This window comes from Dendrobates tinctorius, unplaced genomic scaffold (genome assembly GCF_039654945.1).
Source record: "Dendrobates tinctorius isolate UK_male_01 unplaced genomic scaffold, ASM3965494v1 ptg000231l, whole genome shotgun sequence".
Taxonomy (NCBI): Eukaryota; Metazoa; Chordata; class Amphibia; order Anura; family Dendrobatidae; genus Dendrobates; species Dendrobates tinctorius.
The window spans coordinates 17,781,898-17,798,177 of record NW_027361898.1 but is presented as its reverse complement, the minus strand read 5'-3'; the positions used below and the strand labels follow the sequence as shown (position 1 = coordinate 17,798,177).

At 38.2% G+C, this 16,280-nt stretch overlaps 1 protein-coding gene across 4 annotated transcripts in view; it reads right to left on the bottom strand.

Annotated features, from left to right (window-relative positions):
- The window catches only part of EDA (ectodysplasin A), a 219,518-nt gene that overhangs the window by 96,202 nt on the left and 107,036 nt on the right, over positions 1-16,280 (bottom strand). For all 4 annotated transcript variants that reach the window (XM_073556112.1, XM_073556109.1, XM_073556110.1 and 1 more), the window contains exon 2: positions 2,010-2,115. In XM_073556112.1, the coding sequence (XP_073412213.1) occupies positions 2,010-2,115 (106 nt within the window). The remainder of the gene's footprint in view (positions 1-2,009; positions 2,116-16,280) is intronic.

Sequence of the window (16,280 nt, the reverse complement as noted above, 5' to 3'; positions counted from 1 at the left end):
AAAACTGTTACTGTGTCTCTTATTCATTCTAGTCTGGACTATTGTAACTCTCTAATAATTGGTCTCCCTCTTAGCAAACTCTCCCCTCTCCAATCTGTCTTGAATGCTGGAGCTAGGATCAAATTCCTCACCAATCGTTACACACCAATGCCTCTACCTTGTGCCAGTCATTACACTGGTGACCCATCTTCTCCAGAATCCAGTACAAACTTATTACCCTCACCCACAAAGCACTACATGGCTCAGCACTACCCTACATCTCCTCCCTAGTCTCAGCCTACCACCCTACCCGTTCCCTCCATTCTGCCAATGACCTGAGGTTAACATGCTCAATAATCAGAACCTCCCACTCCCGTCTCCAAGACTTTTCACGTGCTGTGCCAATTCTTTGGAATACAATACCCAGGTTAATACGATTAATCCCCAATCCGCACAGTTTTAAGCGTGCCCTAAAACACATCTGTTCAGACTGGCCTTCCGTCTCATCGCATTAACCTAACTATCCCTGTGTTGCCCATTCAAAATCTTTTACCATAACCAGGTTCCTTGCATCATGTTCTCACATGCTTTATGCATTTAATAGCCCTCTGTGTCTGTACTGTTGCATACTTAGGCCGATAACTGGTTCAAACAGCATTAAATGAATACCCAATTCTTACACTTTGGCTGGTCCGAACAACGAAAGCAATTGTTACCAACCACCTTCCGTGTCTCCCTTGTCCTCATAAATTGTAAGCTTGCGACCAGGGCCCTCATTCCCCTTGGTATCTACTTTGATCTGTGTTTATTGTTATGCTGTAATGTCTATTGTCTGTACAAGTCCCCTCTAAAATATAAAGTGCTGTAGAATATGTCGTCACTATAGAAATATAATAATAATAATAATAATAATAATAATAATAATAATAATTTTATGTGACCAGCGCATCATTTGCTGCCTATAGGACTGAAGGAAATAGCAATAGAAAAAAATATTTTTTTTTACCCAAGATGAAAGGAATTTTTATCCAAGCAGAATTATGGCAACTGTGTTCACATTAGTATAGCAAAATTCCTGATTTCTGTTCCATTATAGAGTCGAAACAACCAAATTAAAAAATGCTGGATCCATAATATGACAGACACCAGTTGTACCCTATGAAAACCTATGAATAACTAAAGACTGACTGGCACTTCCAAGCTAGTGTGAACAGGTGCATACTAGGAGTAGCCACCACCATATACAACAAAAGAAGTTGCACTCTGTCAACATGAAATATAACTAGCATTACTGCTCTGAATAACAGGAAAAAACTGAGACGATTAGCACATAATTTGGCCAATTCATGCATGCCCAGGAGCCAACGACAGAACGCTCTCAAAACTGCTAGGGACCTACGTGTCTAGTGTGAATACCTCTCTTAGGCTGAAGGATCCTACCAACCTATACATTCAGGCTTTAAAGAGAGGTATTCACATCTACCCAGAAATTCAGACATCAGCCTAAGAGAGGTATTCACACTAGACACATAGGTTCCCAGCAGTTTTGAGACCGCCTTGTTGTTGGCTGCTGGGCATGCATGAATTGGCCAAATTATGTGCTAAGTGTCTCAGTTTTTTTCCTATTTTTTTCCTTTTACCCAGAGCAGTATGGCTATTCATATTAACATGCTTTAGCACGACAGAGTGCAACTTCTTTTTGTTTATTCTATGAAAACCTATAGCTATAATGGGGTCTGTGCGGTTTTGAATGTGGTGTCGGCATTGTCCCAGACAAAATAGTTCAGATACAGATCTAGTTTGTCCAATATTTTTGCCTGGATCTGAGACAGATCCTCCAAGGAAGATAGTTCTAATGTTAAAATAAACAAAATCCCACCCTGAGCAACCGACTAATATCCTGCAAAGTATTAGACGAAATGGATAATGACACAATCTTACCTGAAGCCTGAAGTACCCTTATATTACTCCTATCCCTTTCCCTTTTATCCTTTAAAGATATGAAGCCCTGGAGTAAAAGCAACACTTACTCTCAGAGCCTTCGCTGCCTTTGTTCCGCCTCGACCTTCGTAAAAGCCTGATGCCTTCTTCCAGATGTGATCTGTCTTCACTACTCATACTCTTTAATAAGGCCATCTGCAAGAAAATGCAGAAATAAAAGTGAAACATGTGACACTGAATATTTACAGATAGCGTTTCATTTTAGGGGACAAATCTAAGAACATTTACACTATTAATAGACTATCCTCTGATAAATAGAATCATAACTATAACCATATTTCTAATGCTATTTATGATAGCAGAAGAGTCTCCACTGCAAAAAAAAAAAAAAAGAGCAAAAATTATATTTTGGACTAAGAAAAGCTGGCGTTCCAAACTGCATCTCCATTCACCTAAAGCACACCCCATACTTAAATGGTAACCCCTGGTGGTAACTTGCAACAAAATAAAAAAAAAACCACTTGTTTCATTGTTTCAGAAAAAACTGCACACAAACACATACATGTGAACTATGGCTTACATTCTGCCGATCAGAAGGATTCTGTGTTCTTTACCGCAGTCATAAGAGGAATATTAACATTTTTGCGAAACACTCCCATTTTTTTTTTTTTAATGAAGTTTCAGCAAGTGCCGTTAGTCACTAGGAAAGTTAAACAGGTACTTCTGAAAATGTCAAAGCTTGTGTCTTTGCCAAGAAATAAGAGGAAATCTGCATTCTTACATCCAGCCGAATAGGAACGGTCTTTGTCCAAACTTGAATCCGGGAAAGATTGAAAGCAGCTTGTAATTTCAGATACCTATGCAATGTATGTACTGTAATGTAAGTGCCATGGGCAAGGCTGAATCCCGGAAATCATTACATTCAATCGGTAAACAGCATTTTAATATTGTTTTAAAGAATTACAGCATCATTAGAGGAAATTCTTATGCTCTGTGTGAAGATTAAAGGGATACCTGTGTTGTGATGTACCTTTACATATAGACATGAGTAACAGTTTTCTTTAATATACCATTAAAAAAATAACCCCCAATGCACACCAGATGAAAAGTTTCAATGTGCGTTCAAGCCTGTCCTTAGTTCGGCGGTGGTAAGTATAGTGCATCCAAAACAACTGCAGCTGTGTTCTATGACATTCATTGTTCACACTGTCCTTGACCATCACTAGTATTGCAAAATACTATATTATCTTACTGTAATCGAATGTAATAAAACAAATCAGGAATCTTGCTGTAGTGTAAACTTTCTAGAAAAAAAATTATGCTTAATACAAAAGTCTAGAGATGTGTTCACACTTAGTATCTGCACTCAATATTGGAATAGGACCCCATAACATGAGAGTGCTTAAAATAAATTTACACTAACCTTACAAAATCACTTCATAATCATTGCTATCTTAGCCTCGAAACGTAGAATCTTGTATGAAAATCTGCAACGCAGGTCAAATACCTTCATGTGAGGTGTATGCATAAAGTGGACCAGATCACCAGTACGGCAATACAACTGTGCACATTATTCAAGGGGTTATCCAGGACTAGACCAGATGAGGCTGGTGTAAAAAAAAAAAAAAAAAAATCCATGTATAATCCTTTTTAAAAGTGAAAACTCTCTCTGCCCCCCTAGCCTAAATTATAGCATCTTAGCGTACTCCTACTGCTACCTACAACACTCCCTTGGTAAAGACTATATACAGTGGGTGAAATATGTATTAATCCCTTCAACCCTGGGACATTTTCCATTTGTTAGTTTTCGTTTTTTGCTTCTCTTCTTCCCAGAGCTATAACTTTTTTTTCCAAACCAATATAGTTATATGAGGGCTTGTTTTTTGAGGGACGAGTTATATTTTTGAATTACACTATTGTTCGGTGAAATTACAAAAAAGTGCAATTCCACAATTTTTTTTTTTTTACACCACGTTAACTAAATTCTATAACTGACCCGCCATTTTTATTCCCTAGGTAATTAAGAGTTTGCAGATACCAAACATGTATAAGTTCATTTTTATTTAGGTGGTGAAAACAAATCTCAAGTTAGTGAAAAAAAAATAAATGGCTCCATTTTCCAAGACCCATAGATCTATTTTTCAAGATCTGGGGCTGGGTGAGGGTTTATTTTTTGCGTGTTGAGCTGACATTTTTATTGATACCATTTGTGAGTAGATAAGATGTTTTGATCACCTCTTATAGCATTTAATTGTAATGTTGTATTTTTGGAATTTTTTTTTATCTTTTGGATCTTTGGAGAATCCGGAATGCAGGCATTAGGTTATATTCGTGCTTCTCACCTACATACAGCTCTGGCAAAAATTAAGAGACCACTGCGAATTTTTCAGTTTGCCTGATTTTTCTCTTTATAGGTATATTTTGAGTAAAATGTAAATTGCTCTTTTATAAACTACTGATAACATGTCTTCGAATTTCCAAGCACTAAATTTTGTATTTATTTTCAGAAAATGAGAAATGGTCAAAAGAACAAAAAATGCAGTGCTTGCAGACCTCAAATAATGCTAAGAAAACAAGTTCATAATCATGTAGAAACAACAATACTAATGTATTGTAAAGAGTTCAGAAATCAATATTTTGTGGAACCACCATGATTTTTAATCACAGCTTTCATGCCTCTTGGCATGCTTTCCACCAGTCTTTCACACTGATTTTGGGTGACCTTAGGCCACTCCTGGTACAAAAATTTAAGCAGTTCTTCTTTGTTTGATGGCTTGTGACAATCCATCTTCCTCTTGATTACATTCCAGAGGTTTTCAATGGAGTTCAGGTCTGGAGATTGGGCTGCCATGACAAGGATTTGATGTGGTGGTCCTTCATCCACACGTTGATTGACCTAGCTGTGTGGCATGGCACATTGTCCTGCTGGAAAAAACAGTCCTCAGAGTTGGGGAACATTGCCCGAGCTGAAGAAATCAACTGTTTTTCCATGATAACTTTGTATGTGGCTTGATTCATACATCCTTCGCAAAGATTAACCTGCCATATTCCAGCCTGTTATGAGTCGGTCACCGTGGAGGATTACCGAGGAATTAACTACGCAACCAGGAAACCAGAAAGGTTGGCAACTTAGCGGATTGCAAACCCCTGAACCTAACAACAAAACTAGAATTAGCCATGGGACGTGCCTACGATGCCCTAGACACCTCAGCGCAGCCAAAGAGTTAACTAAGCCTAAAGCAAGAAAGGGGAAAGCTAAACTGATCCGGAGTAGAACCCCAAAGGAATAGATAGCCCCCAAACATATATTGTCAGTGAGACAAGATGAGGCACAAACGCAGGCATAAAATAGAGTGAGCAAATGATGGGGCCCAAACTGTCTAGATAGGACAGGACAGAAAAGATACTGTCTGCAATCATGCAAAAATCCTAAAAAATCCAACACGTTTTTCCAGCAAGCAAATAACTTATCTGAATGATGCAAGACCAAGGAGGGGAAAAAGAAGACTTCACAATGCACAGGAAGACAAACAATCACCAGCAGCAACTGAAGGAAGCTTGCTCACTTAAATCCTCACAGTCTGTAACCCCTGACTTCCAATCGTCGTCTTCAGGTGATAGACTTCTGTCAATACGACCAGCTCCACTACCCGCTGTAACCATCAGAGAGAGCCCTGACTCAGAAGTCAGATCAAGAGAGTTCACAACACCAGCCTTGCTGAAGCGTCCCCAGATCATCATCGATCCTTCACCAAATTTCACAGTGGGAAAAAGACACTGTTGCTTGTACGTCTCTTCAGGTCTCTGTCTAACCATTAGACGACCAGGTGTTGGGCAAAGCTGAAAATTAGACTCATCAGACAAGGTTACCTTACTCCAGTCCTCTATGGTCCAATCCTTAAAGTCTTTGGCAAACTTCAGCCAGGCTCTCCTTTGCTTCTCATTAATGAAAGGCTTTTGTCTAGCTCAACATGATTTGAGCCCTGCCTCTAGGAGCCTGTTATGAACTGTTGTTGCCATGCACTTCAGCCCAGCTGCCATTTGCCATTCCTTTTGTAGGTCACTTGATGTCATCCTGGGGTTGCTGAGTGACATTCGAATAAGATAACGGTCATCTCGGTCAGTGAAGAGTCGTTTTCTCCCTCTGCCAGTCTGTAGCTTCGCTGTCCCCAATGTCTGCTGCTTGACCTTGTTGTAATGGACTGCAAACTTAGAAATTTTAAGGATGGAGGCAGCATGACGCTCAATGTATCCCTCTGCTAGTAAAGCCAGAATTGAGCCCTTCTTTTCCTCACTCAAGACTTTTCTTTTCAACTTCTTTGGCATGGTTAAAAGTTATATTTTCATTCCTATTTTTGAGATATTAGTACTAGCACTTGTTTTGCCATGAAGCTTGTCCTATTGCAAGAGGATTGTGAACAGTACAGCAGGGTTTTTATACTTTCCTTCGTTAAATAAGATTTGATTCAGGTGATCACCTAATCAGAAGCACATAAAGTAGAATGAGGTGTACTCTGGTTGGAATTCAACTGACATTGGAATGGAATGGCTGTCAGACATGTAGAGAAGCTGATTTTTATAAAACTGTGCAGTGGTGTCTTAATTTTTGCCAGAGCTGTATGTTTCCTTTTCCCATATAGATCTAGCACTTGTGATGGCTAGCCTGCTACACTCAGTGGAATATTTGCCCTGTAGTCTTTCGGATCATTTCTCCAAACCTAACGAGCTTCCGCAGTTGCTAGATGAATTCTTAAAGAGTAATATGGGATTTGCTTCAGCTTCAATGGTCTGGGATACTAAGAAGGCCTTTTTAAGAGGTCTTAAAGAGGTGAGTGGGATTAAAAAATGCCTCCAGTGCATTAAAAAAAACAATTTAGATGAAGGCACAAAATGCTGAAAGTCAGTATCCTACTTACCTCTGCGATAATCACTAAATTAGCTTGATTCATGCCGAATAAGTGGACTTCCACCATCCCAAAGCAAGATAAAGACCCGAGCACACAGAATCATATCATCCAATTTCGGTACTAAATACAGACTTTAAAATAATAGCTAAAGTCCTTGCAAACTGCCTGTCATTACGTGCATCATCCATCTATATCAAACTTGATTTATGCCGAATAAGTCGACAGCAATCAATATCAGCCACCTATATTTAAATCTGCAAATACCTTTCGAGGACAGCAGTGTCACTCGACGCAGCTAAGGCATATGTCATTATAGAGTGGGAATACTTATAGGCGGTGAGGCCAAATATGGGTTTTGGCGAGAGATTCATTGAATGTGTTAAGTTTCAATACTCTGCTCCACGGGCTAAAGTAAAAGCAAATGGGTCAATGTATGGTCGCTTCTCTCTGTACAGGGGAACGGGGCAGGGTTGCGCCTTCTCTCCACTCTTATTCTCAATAGCAATCTAGCCTTTGGCAGAAACTGAGAATATCAACAATAGTGAGGGGGTTTAAATATGGTTCTTTAATTGAAAAAGTCACTTTGTATGTGGGCGATATGTTATTATTTCTAAATGATTGGCCCAATTCATTAAAGGAGACAATCTCCATAATAAGTCATTTTGGAACCCTATGCGTGGTGTAAACTCCCGTTATCTGCAATGGGGAGAGCAGACCTAATAATATTGGGTTTTATGCCACAAGCCCTCAATATTTTGCTTAATGGCCCAGTCTGGCATACTAGACGTATTCTCTATAAAATTGACAGTATTTTTCGTGACTTGATATGGAAGAAGAGAATTCCCAGGATTAAGTTACAAGTTTTGCATAAGCCCAGAACCAATGGTGAATTAGCAATACCAGATCCCTTTCTATGCTTAATTTCTTTGCAATTGCAACATCTAAGAGACTGGAAAGGGGAAAATGTCACACCTAGCTCCTCAATGACCTAAAAGAGAGATGGCAAAAAGATGTCGGCTCTCTAAATCAGGGTTCCCCAACTCCAGTCCTCAAGGCCCACCAACAGGTCATGTTTTCAGGATTTCCTTAGTATTGCCCAGGTGATAATTGCATCACCTGTACAATACAAGGGAAATCCTGAAAACATGACCTGTTGGTGGGCCTTGAGAACTGGAGTTGGGGAACCCTGCTCTAAATGATGAGACATGGGATGATATAGAGCAGGATATTCCTAGGGTGTCTATTAGGCCTGTTTCACACTTCAGTTTTTTTACGTCAGTCAAAATCCGTTGTTTTGCAAAAAAAAAACAGATCCACCATTTTTTTGGGCGGATCCATTTTTTTTCCCATTGACTTGCATTGCATTTTCCCCTGACGTTAACATGGTCTAGAGAATACTTGCGAATGTTTTGAATTATGAGCAGCTTGGGTGATTAAACTGTGCTTCTCCTCATAAATAAGTTAACAAAAGTGCCTTTACTGTTATGATAGTATGCTGTTTTTATGTATTCACCAATGTTTATACAGGTATCTTTGTATTCTTCTATCAGCAGCAGCATATCCAGAAGTGGAAAGAATATCAATTAATCATAAACTGGACACAACCAGGTGCTTCCAGCAAGTTTTCAGACAGAAAAATAAAATGAATTATCAGAAGAGTTGTCCAGGAGCCAAGGCACACCTGTGGAGAGCTACATACCTGGAATCAGCAGGTACATTTGTTTCAACGAAAACTATAAGTAATGCACTCAACCTCCATGGCTTGTATGCACGCTCACCACGCTAGACTTCATTGCTGTTCAAAAAGCATGTTCAAGCGGGTTTAAAGTTTGCTCAACAAAATTTAGACAAACCTGTGAAATACTGGGAGATTATAGTCTGGTGAGGAGAGTCCAAAACTGAACTCTTTGAATGCTGTAATACACACCATGTTTGGAGGAGAAAAGGAACTACTTATCACCCCCCCAAAAAAAACATACCAACAGTGAAGCTTGGAGGTGGGAACATACATTGTCTTGGGCAGTTTTTCAGCATATGGCACAGCAAAGCTTCATATAATTGAAGGAAGGTTGAATGGACAAATGTACCGAGACATTCTTGAAAAAAAATCTGAGGCCATCTACCAGGATGCTCCAACGTAGTATTGAAGTCTCTACTGCTTGGCAGTCAGTAAAGGCTTTAAAGATAAAATAATGACACGGCCCCTTCCTCACAAGACCTAAACCCTATTGAGAACTTCTGGCCTTTCTTAAACGGGAGATTTACGGTGACAGAAAACAGTCACCTCTCTGAACTGTCCGGGAGACTATGGTTGGTGCTGCCCAAAAAGTTTCTTGTCAACAGATTAAGAAACTGACAGACTCCATGGATGGACGGCTTATGACTGCTACTGAAAAGGAGGGCACTGATATTTTTTTTTGAAATGTCAGAAATGTAATTTTGTACATTTTGACACGATGTTTGATGGTTGTTTTTTTCAACCCCTTCACGACCTTGGACTTATGGGTATGTCCAAGGTCGTGTTCCTGCCTTCAATGCGGGCTCTGGAGCCCTGCCTGCATCTTTCCCTGAACATGACAGTTGATCAGATTAGCTTGTCATGTGCCTATAACAGTCACAGGTGGATCTCTGATGTTAACCAGTTAAATACCACTATCAATCACTGACAGCAATGTGCGACGGGTGGAAGGGAATCACAAGTCCCACCCATCTGCACCTCTTTTGGGCGTGCCAATGCGGTGTCATGACAGTCGGGGATCTGCAGAAGACCCACGTGCCTGTCATTGTGACTCTCCTATGAACGATGTCCCATGGCTGGCATTCATAAGAGATCAAAGTTTTAAAAAATGTTTTAAAAAAATAAGTTCAAATCACTCCCTCCCCACCTTTTCCCCATTGAAAATAACAGAAAAAATTAAATTACACATATTTGGCATCACTGTGTTCAGAAATGTCCGATCAATCGAAATATAAAGTAAATGAATCAGGGAAAACTCGTAACGATACACAAACCTGAGTCAGTGCTATATGTCAAATAAGATATAAATTTTATTCAAAAATAGATAATTGTCACACACAATATAAAAACATGTTTCAGAGCAGACAAATAGAGGATTAAGATATAACCTTTATGGTTAGTGACCAAACCCAAAATAATCATGGGTGTCCGAAACAGATGGCAAAAGAAGGCAAAAAACAACTAGTGCTGACAGGTTGCAAAGAATCACTATCGCGAATAGTCAATTGGAGGACCTATCCAAAATTAAATAAACACCAGATGGGGGTGATGCATGGCTACCAATCAAATAACCTGGATAACTATCCAAATAGGGCCAGTGCCTTCCTAGTACCATACTCAGAAATACCAAAATCCCATCGGGCTACATATCATGAATAATACATAAGTGATTCACATAAAAAAACAGCACATTAGAATAATAAGGTAAAGATGTTTATACCAGTCATTATGAGCAGTTTGTGTCTGACACCGCAATCCCAGAAATACATTTCGGTAAGTATTTCCTTCCTATTCTTGGATAGGTCCTGCAATTGACTATTCGAGATACTGATTCTTTGCAACCTGTCAGCACTAGTTGTTTTTACTCAACCGTCTTTTGCTGTCTGTTTCGGGCACCCATTATTATTTTACGTTTTGTCGTCACTAACTATAATGGTTATATCTTACTCCACAATTTGTTTGCTCTGAAACATGTTTTTATATTGTGAGTGACAATTATCTATTTTTGAATAAAATTTATATCTTATTTGACATATAGCACTGACTCAGGTTCTTTTGTGTTTAGTATATTGCAATGAGTCGCTATTTTTCAAATGCAGCTAGCATATAGATGCAAATTCATGCATCACTGATCTATATGATATGATGTTTTGGAGAAAAAAAAAAAAAAATCGAAATACCAGAATTAAGTTTTTTGGCCGCAATAAAGTTAATCAAAACATCATAATTCTGCACACACAGATTTCCCAAAAAAAGACAAAATACTTTTACTTCCGTAAACATTAAAAGGCTGTACTGTAGTTGTTCAATAATAAAATTAATTTCATCCACAAAACAAAAAAACACAACAACCAAATGCCGGAATTGCAGTTTTCGATTATTCTGTCCTACAGAAAAATACAATGGACCTTAAAATACACTGCCTAAAATAGTTAGAGATAGTTGGCTTTCAAGCTAAATTTATGTAAAACGTAAAAAGTTCATGCTAAAGTGATATTTTATCACGAAAGTAGGGCATTTAAGTAGAAGCAGTAATGGCGCTTTCCTCATCTTAAACAATTTATCGAAACAAAAGCCTACAACAATGGTGGGTATTCCTCAAAAAAATGTCAATGTCTCAATAACTTGTCACATGGCCTTGAGCATCAATTACACGTGACAAAGACATCTCAAGCTGTTTACAAGTGGAGTTATTGTCTGCTGAGGCATGGCACCCCACTCTTCTTGAAGGGCAGCCCACAGGTCATTGAGGTTCTGGGTACAGAGATACAAGCATCTACACAGTGACGTAGCTGTCTCATAGGTTTTCTTTGGGATTTGGGTCTGGAGAAAGTGCAGGCCACTTCATTTGAGACACCCCATTCTCCAGCAGCCATTCCCTAATGATGTGACCTTGATGAGCTGGAGCATTTTCATCCATGAAGATGAAATTATGACTGTGTTGTTAGTGTAGAGGCACAATGACTGGATTAATTATGCTATTCAAGTAGTAGGGGCTTGTCACTGTACCATTCACAAAGTATAGGGCAGTTCTGTATTGACTGCAACACCCCCACCACCAAAGGCTCGTTTGGTGACCACAGTGGCTGATGAATACAGTAGAACTGATGAATAGAACATCCTGCTTTGAAGCCTGGCAATGGAAAGCTACTGCTGATCAATTGTTAGGCGTCCTCTTGGTCTCATGATGTCAAAATGTGAACAGTATGATGTAGAAACTGTTTAACCCCTTCACCCATGTTTGTTTTTCGCTCCCCTTCTTTTATGTGCCATAACTTTTTAAATTTTTCTGTCAATAAGGCAGTGTGACAGCTTGATTTTGTGGGATGAGTTGTACTTTTGAACGACACCATTGATTTTACCATATAACGTACTGGAAAATGGGGGTGAAATTCCAAGTGCGGTGAAATTACAAAAAAAAAGTGCATTTCCACAACTGTTTTTTGGATTTTTTATTACAATGTTCACTAAATGCTAAAACTGACCTGCCATAATGATTCTCCAGGTCTTTACAAGTTTCAAGATACCAAACATGTATAGGTTCTTTTTTATTTAAGTGGTGAAAAAAATCCAAACTTTGGTTAAAAAAAAAAAAAAGTGGTGACATTTTTCGACAACCGGAAGGGTCTCCATTTTACAGGATCTGGGGTCGGATGAGTTTATTTTTTGCGCGCCATGCAGAAGTTTTTATAGATACCATGCTGGGGTAGATACGATCTTGATAGCCTATTATTGCACTTTATTGAAATATTCAATAGTCAATCAAAAAAAAATCAATTCTGGCATTAATAATTTTCTTGTTACAATGTTCACTGATCGGATTAATTCTTAAATTAAAAAGGGGAGTGATTTGATAGTTTATATTTTTTTAATAAACATTTGTAAAAACATTTTTAAATAAATACGACATATATACAATTCTAATTGAACCCCAAAATTTATTGGGTGATTCATGGATCAAACACCTGTTGTGAATTTTGCCATTAAGCTCCTTGTAGGAGAACAGCAATTTGTGCAAAAAGTACTGAAACACTGAACAGTTTGACATGTGCATCCAAAGTTTAGAGACGCTCACATAAGTTCAGCTGAAGAGGTTAGAGTGCATTTTAAGTTCATCCTGAATTTTCACCCGAAATATCATGCAAAGAAAAATTTAAAAAAGTGATTTTCTTATGCTAAAGTAGTAAAAAGTAAAGATACACATTGAGTATCTCCATAATAATATTGACTCATACTATGAAACTTTAGAAAACAAAAAAAGCTAGAATTCCAGATTTTTGTTCATCCTGTTTCATAAAAAAAGCGGTCAAAAGTGAAGTACGTACTGATGTCACCAGTTAGCTTTGCAAAATATTTGTTCTCAGACTTCAAACAGCTCTATGGAAAAAAAAAAGACTTATGGGACTCAAAATATGGCAACCCCCAAAAATATTGTTTTAATTCTTTTTGTGTGCAAAATGTATTCAAAACAAAAAATATATCAATACATCTTTATTGTGTTGTTTTGCCGAATAACGTTAGCATGTCAATTACACTAAGTAATGAAAACAGTATTTAGAAAGATAAATATATTTCCAGAATGTTCCATTTTATTCATTCCACAATCCTCATAAAGCTGCATTGACAGAAAAATGTGTCAACCCAAAAAAACAAAAATTAAAAAAATTATATATAAAAAACTCAAAATCTGTAGTAGCACACTCTAAACAAATCCACAGTTCTCACCTGATTTGGGTGAAATTTGGCACGCCCTTTCTCCACCCACAGGAGCAGAATACTGTGCACGTTACATCTTGCTAGCGTCCCCCTGTCATGAGATTGGGGCCCCCGAAGTTAGGCCCTATACATATAATGGGGAAATGTGAAATCTGTAGTAGCCCGCTCTATACAAATTCCGTTCTCGCCCGATTTGAGTGAAATTGGCATGCCCCCTCTCCACCCACAGGAGCAGAATACTGCACACGTTAAATCTCGCAAGCGTTCCCCCGTCATGAGATTGGGGCCCCAGAAGTTAGGCCCTATACATATAATGGAGAAATGTGAAGGTGAAAGTAAAAGTACTGAGGGGAAAACAAAAGTTATGACTGACAGGGACGGATTATAGCGATGGCGCCAGAGTCACTGCTAAAGGGGCCGCATCACCACACACAACACACAAACATTTCACAAACACCATACAAACATCACATAGACACAAACCCACAAGCACAACACCACACAAATGCCACAACACACCACACAAACACCAGATCACTCTAGACACACACAACACAACCACCCCACAAATACCACAACACCCCCCCATAAATACCACATGCACACCACACACACGCACGGACCACACACGCATGCAAACACACTCACATGGATGCACCCTACGCACACGGACAAACATTACTGAGCAGCAATAATGGTCAGTCGAAAAATGCCTCATAGTAAGATTGTCGATAATGCTTACTATACAGGGAGCTTTCATCACTGAAGCTGCTGAGGTAATGTGAAAGCTGAGCTCTGATTGGTTGCTATGGCCAACTAGACAAGTCTGCCTGTGAGGCGGTTTTCATTACTGAGATGTGAGCTCCTTCAGGTCATAGTAATACTGTGTGAGGGCTGCTCTGTATTTACTATTTATCCTATTACATCTCTTATCTGTGTCAGGTGAATATTAAAGGGTCATAATACTAAGGAAAGTTTTTTTAAAATGCAGCCCAAAAAAACGACCATCTATTGGGCAAGTTTATTTTTGATAAAAATAGTTAAAAAAAATTGTAATTATTTATACTACATAATAACTATTGAATATGTAAAAAAAAATGTTGAAATTAAAAAAAAAAGTTGTTCACATCAATCTTACGACAAATTAGTAAAATGCCAAAATAAGAAATATTTAAAGTGGAAAAAAAATTTTACTGTAGCATTCTGAAAATGTTAATTTCACGGTGACACTGAAAATTTTACTTTAGCTACCATAACCAACAATTTAAAACATTTTCCATGAGCTAGTTGATGAATAAAACTCATCCTGCAAAATACAAGCATGCAGCTACATTGACAAAAAAAGTAAAATATTGTGGCTCATGGAAAAAAATGAAACGCCCAAAATGGGTTAGCTCTTAAAGGGTCACTATGTGACTGTCAACTTATAAATCTTTAAGGCTCACTCACACTGGCGTATAATACACCGGAGTACAACGTGAGAAAACATCTATGTTAGTAAATGAGTCTCTGCTCATCTGCGATTTCTTTTCTTAGCTCGGATCGGACTGAGAAAAAAATTGCAGCATGCTGCGATTGTCTGCTAGAATTGGATTGCTCTCATCAATGCAAGTCAATGCTTGTGAGGGAAAAGCAAAAAAAATCCCACAGCACACGGACCACGAGTGTACATTTTAATTTTTGCACACGGATCTCAAAAGGAAACCCAACATTTTATCAGCCATGTACAGTAAATTCAAAGCCCGAACCTTCAAAATAGAATAGATAAAATAGATATAAATAGGTCAGTGGGATATATAATCAGTACTTTGCAGGTGTAGTTTTCTGTATGTGTATTTAGCTAATAAAGAAATAAGTAAATGAAAAAAAAAATCATGTCGAGTCCCCCCTATTTTTAATAACCAGACAAGGGAAAGCAGACAGCAGTGAGCTTGCTTCTGGGAAGGGGCCAAAAACCATGGAGCCTCCCAGCCTATTAATATCAGCCTATAGCTGTCTGCTTAGCCTTTATTGGTTATTAAAAAAGGGGAACCTTAAAAAAAAGAATTACGTGGAGTCCCCCCCACCCCAGGCTGGGAATGGCCATGTTTATTTGCCCCTTCTAAGAGTAAAATGACCGGCTGACAGCTTTCTGCTTTCCCTTAGCTGGTATTAAAAATAGGGGGGTGCCCACATCATTTTGTTTTTAAATTAATTTTTAAAAAGCTGCTGGATAAGCTCCAAACAGCTTAAATATCGGACAGCTTTCTCTTTCTTTATATATATCTGTATATAACATTACTACATTAGTTAGAAAACTAGTTTTAAATTACATAGAGATTACAGCATGTAAAAGATGACGTTAAAAACGCATTGCACATGCATGTCACATGGATGCTAGGCGAAGAAAAAAAAATGCACACTCGCATGACATAAATTGCAACATATGCATTCCACTTGTCCAACTTTTCAGGAGCAAAATCAGAACTATTTTTAAACGTTAATGTGAGTAAACCATTTCAGTGTGCGTATGCGGTCAGGATTTTCCAGCATTGCTGGCAAGAGCAGGAGGTCACACAACTTCGGGTCACATTCCGACTAGAGGTGCTGGACTTCTTGGCAATTTTTTCTTCACTTTTTTGTTGGGCTTTTCAGATTTTAATTTTGTGATAGTCGTATGAAGGCTGTTTTTTTTAAAGAGGAGTTGTGATAGTGACATCAGTTAGGGGTGCAGATACGAAAACTTATTAAACTTTTATAAACTCATAATGACAAACAAACAAAATAGCAATTTTGTCACTTTTTTGTTCTAAATTTTACACAATTTTCTGTGCTCCACTAAAAAATATAACTATTCTGTAGGTTAAAATGTCTGACTGTGATACAATGAGGATTATAATACAAAATTTATATTAATTTTGTACAATCAAAACACTATACTACTTGAAAAAAGTTTTTTTTTTGTTTTGGTGGCCTTATCACTATCGGTATAAGTTTCACAATTTTCCAACAGATGATAT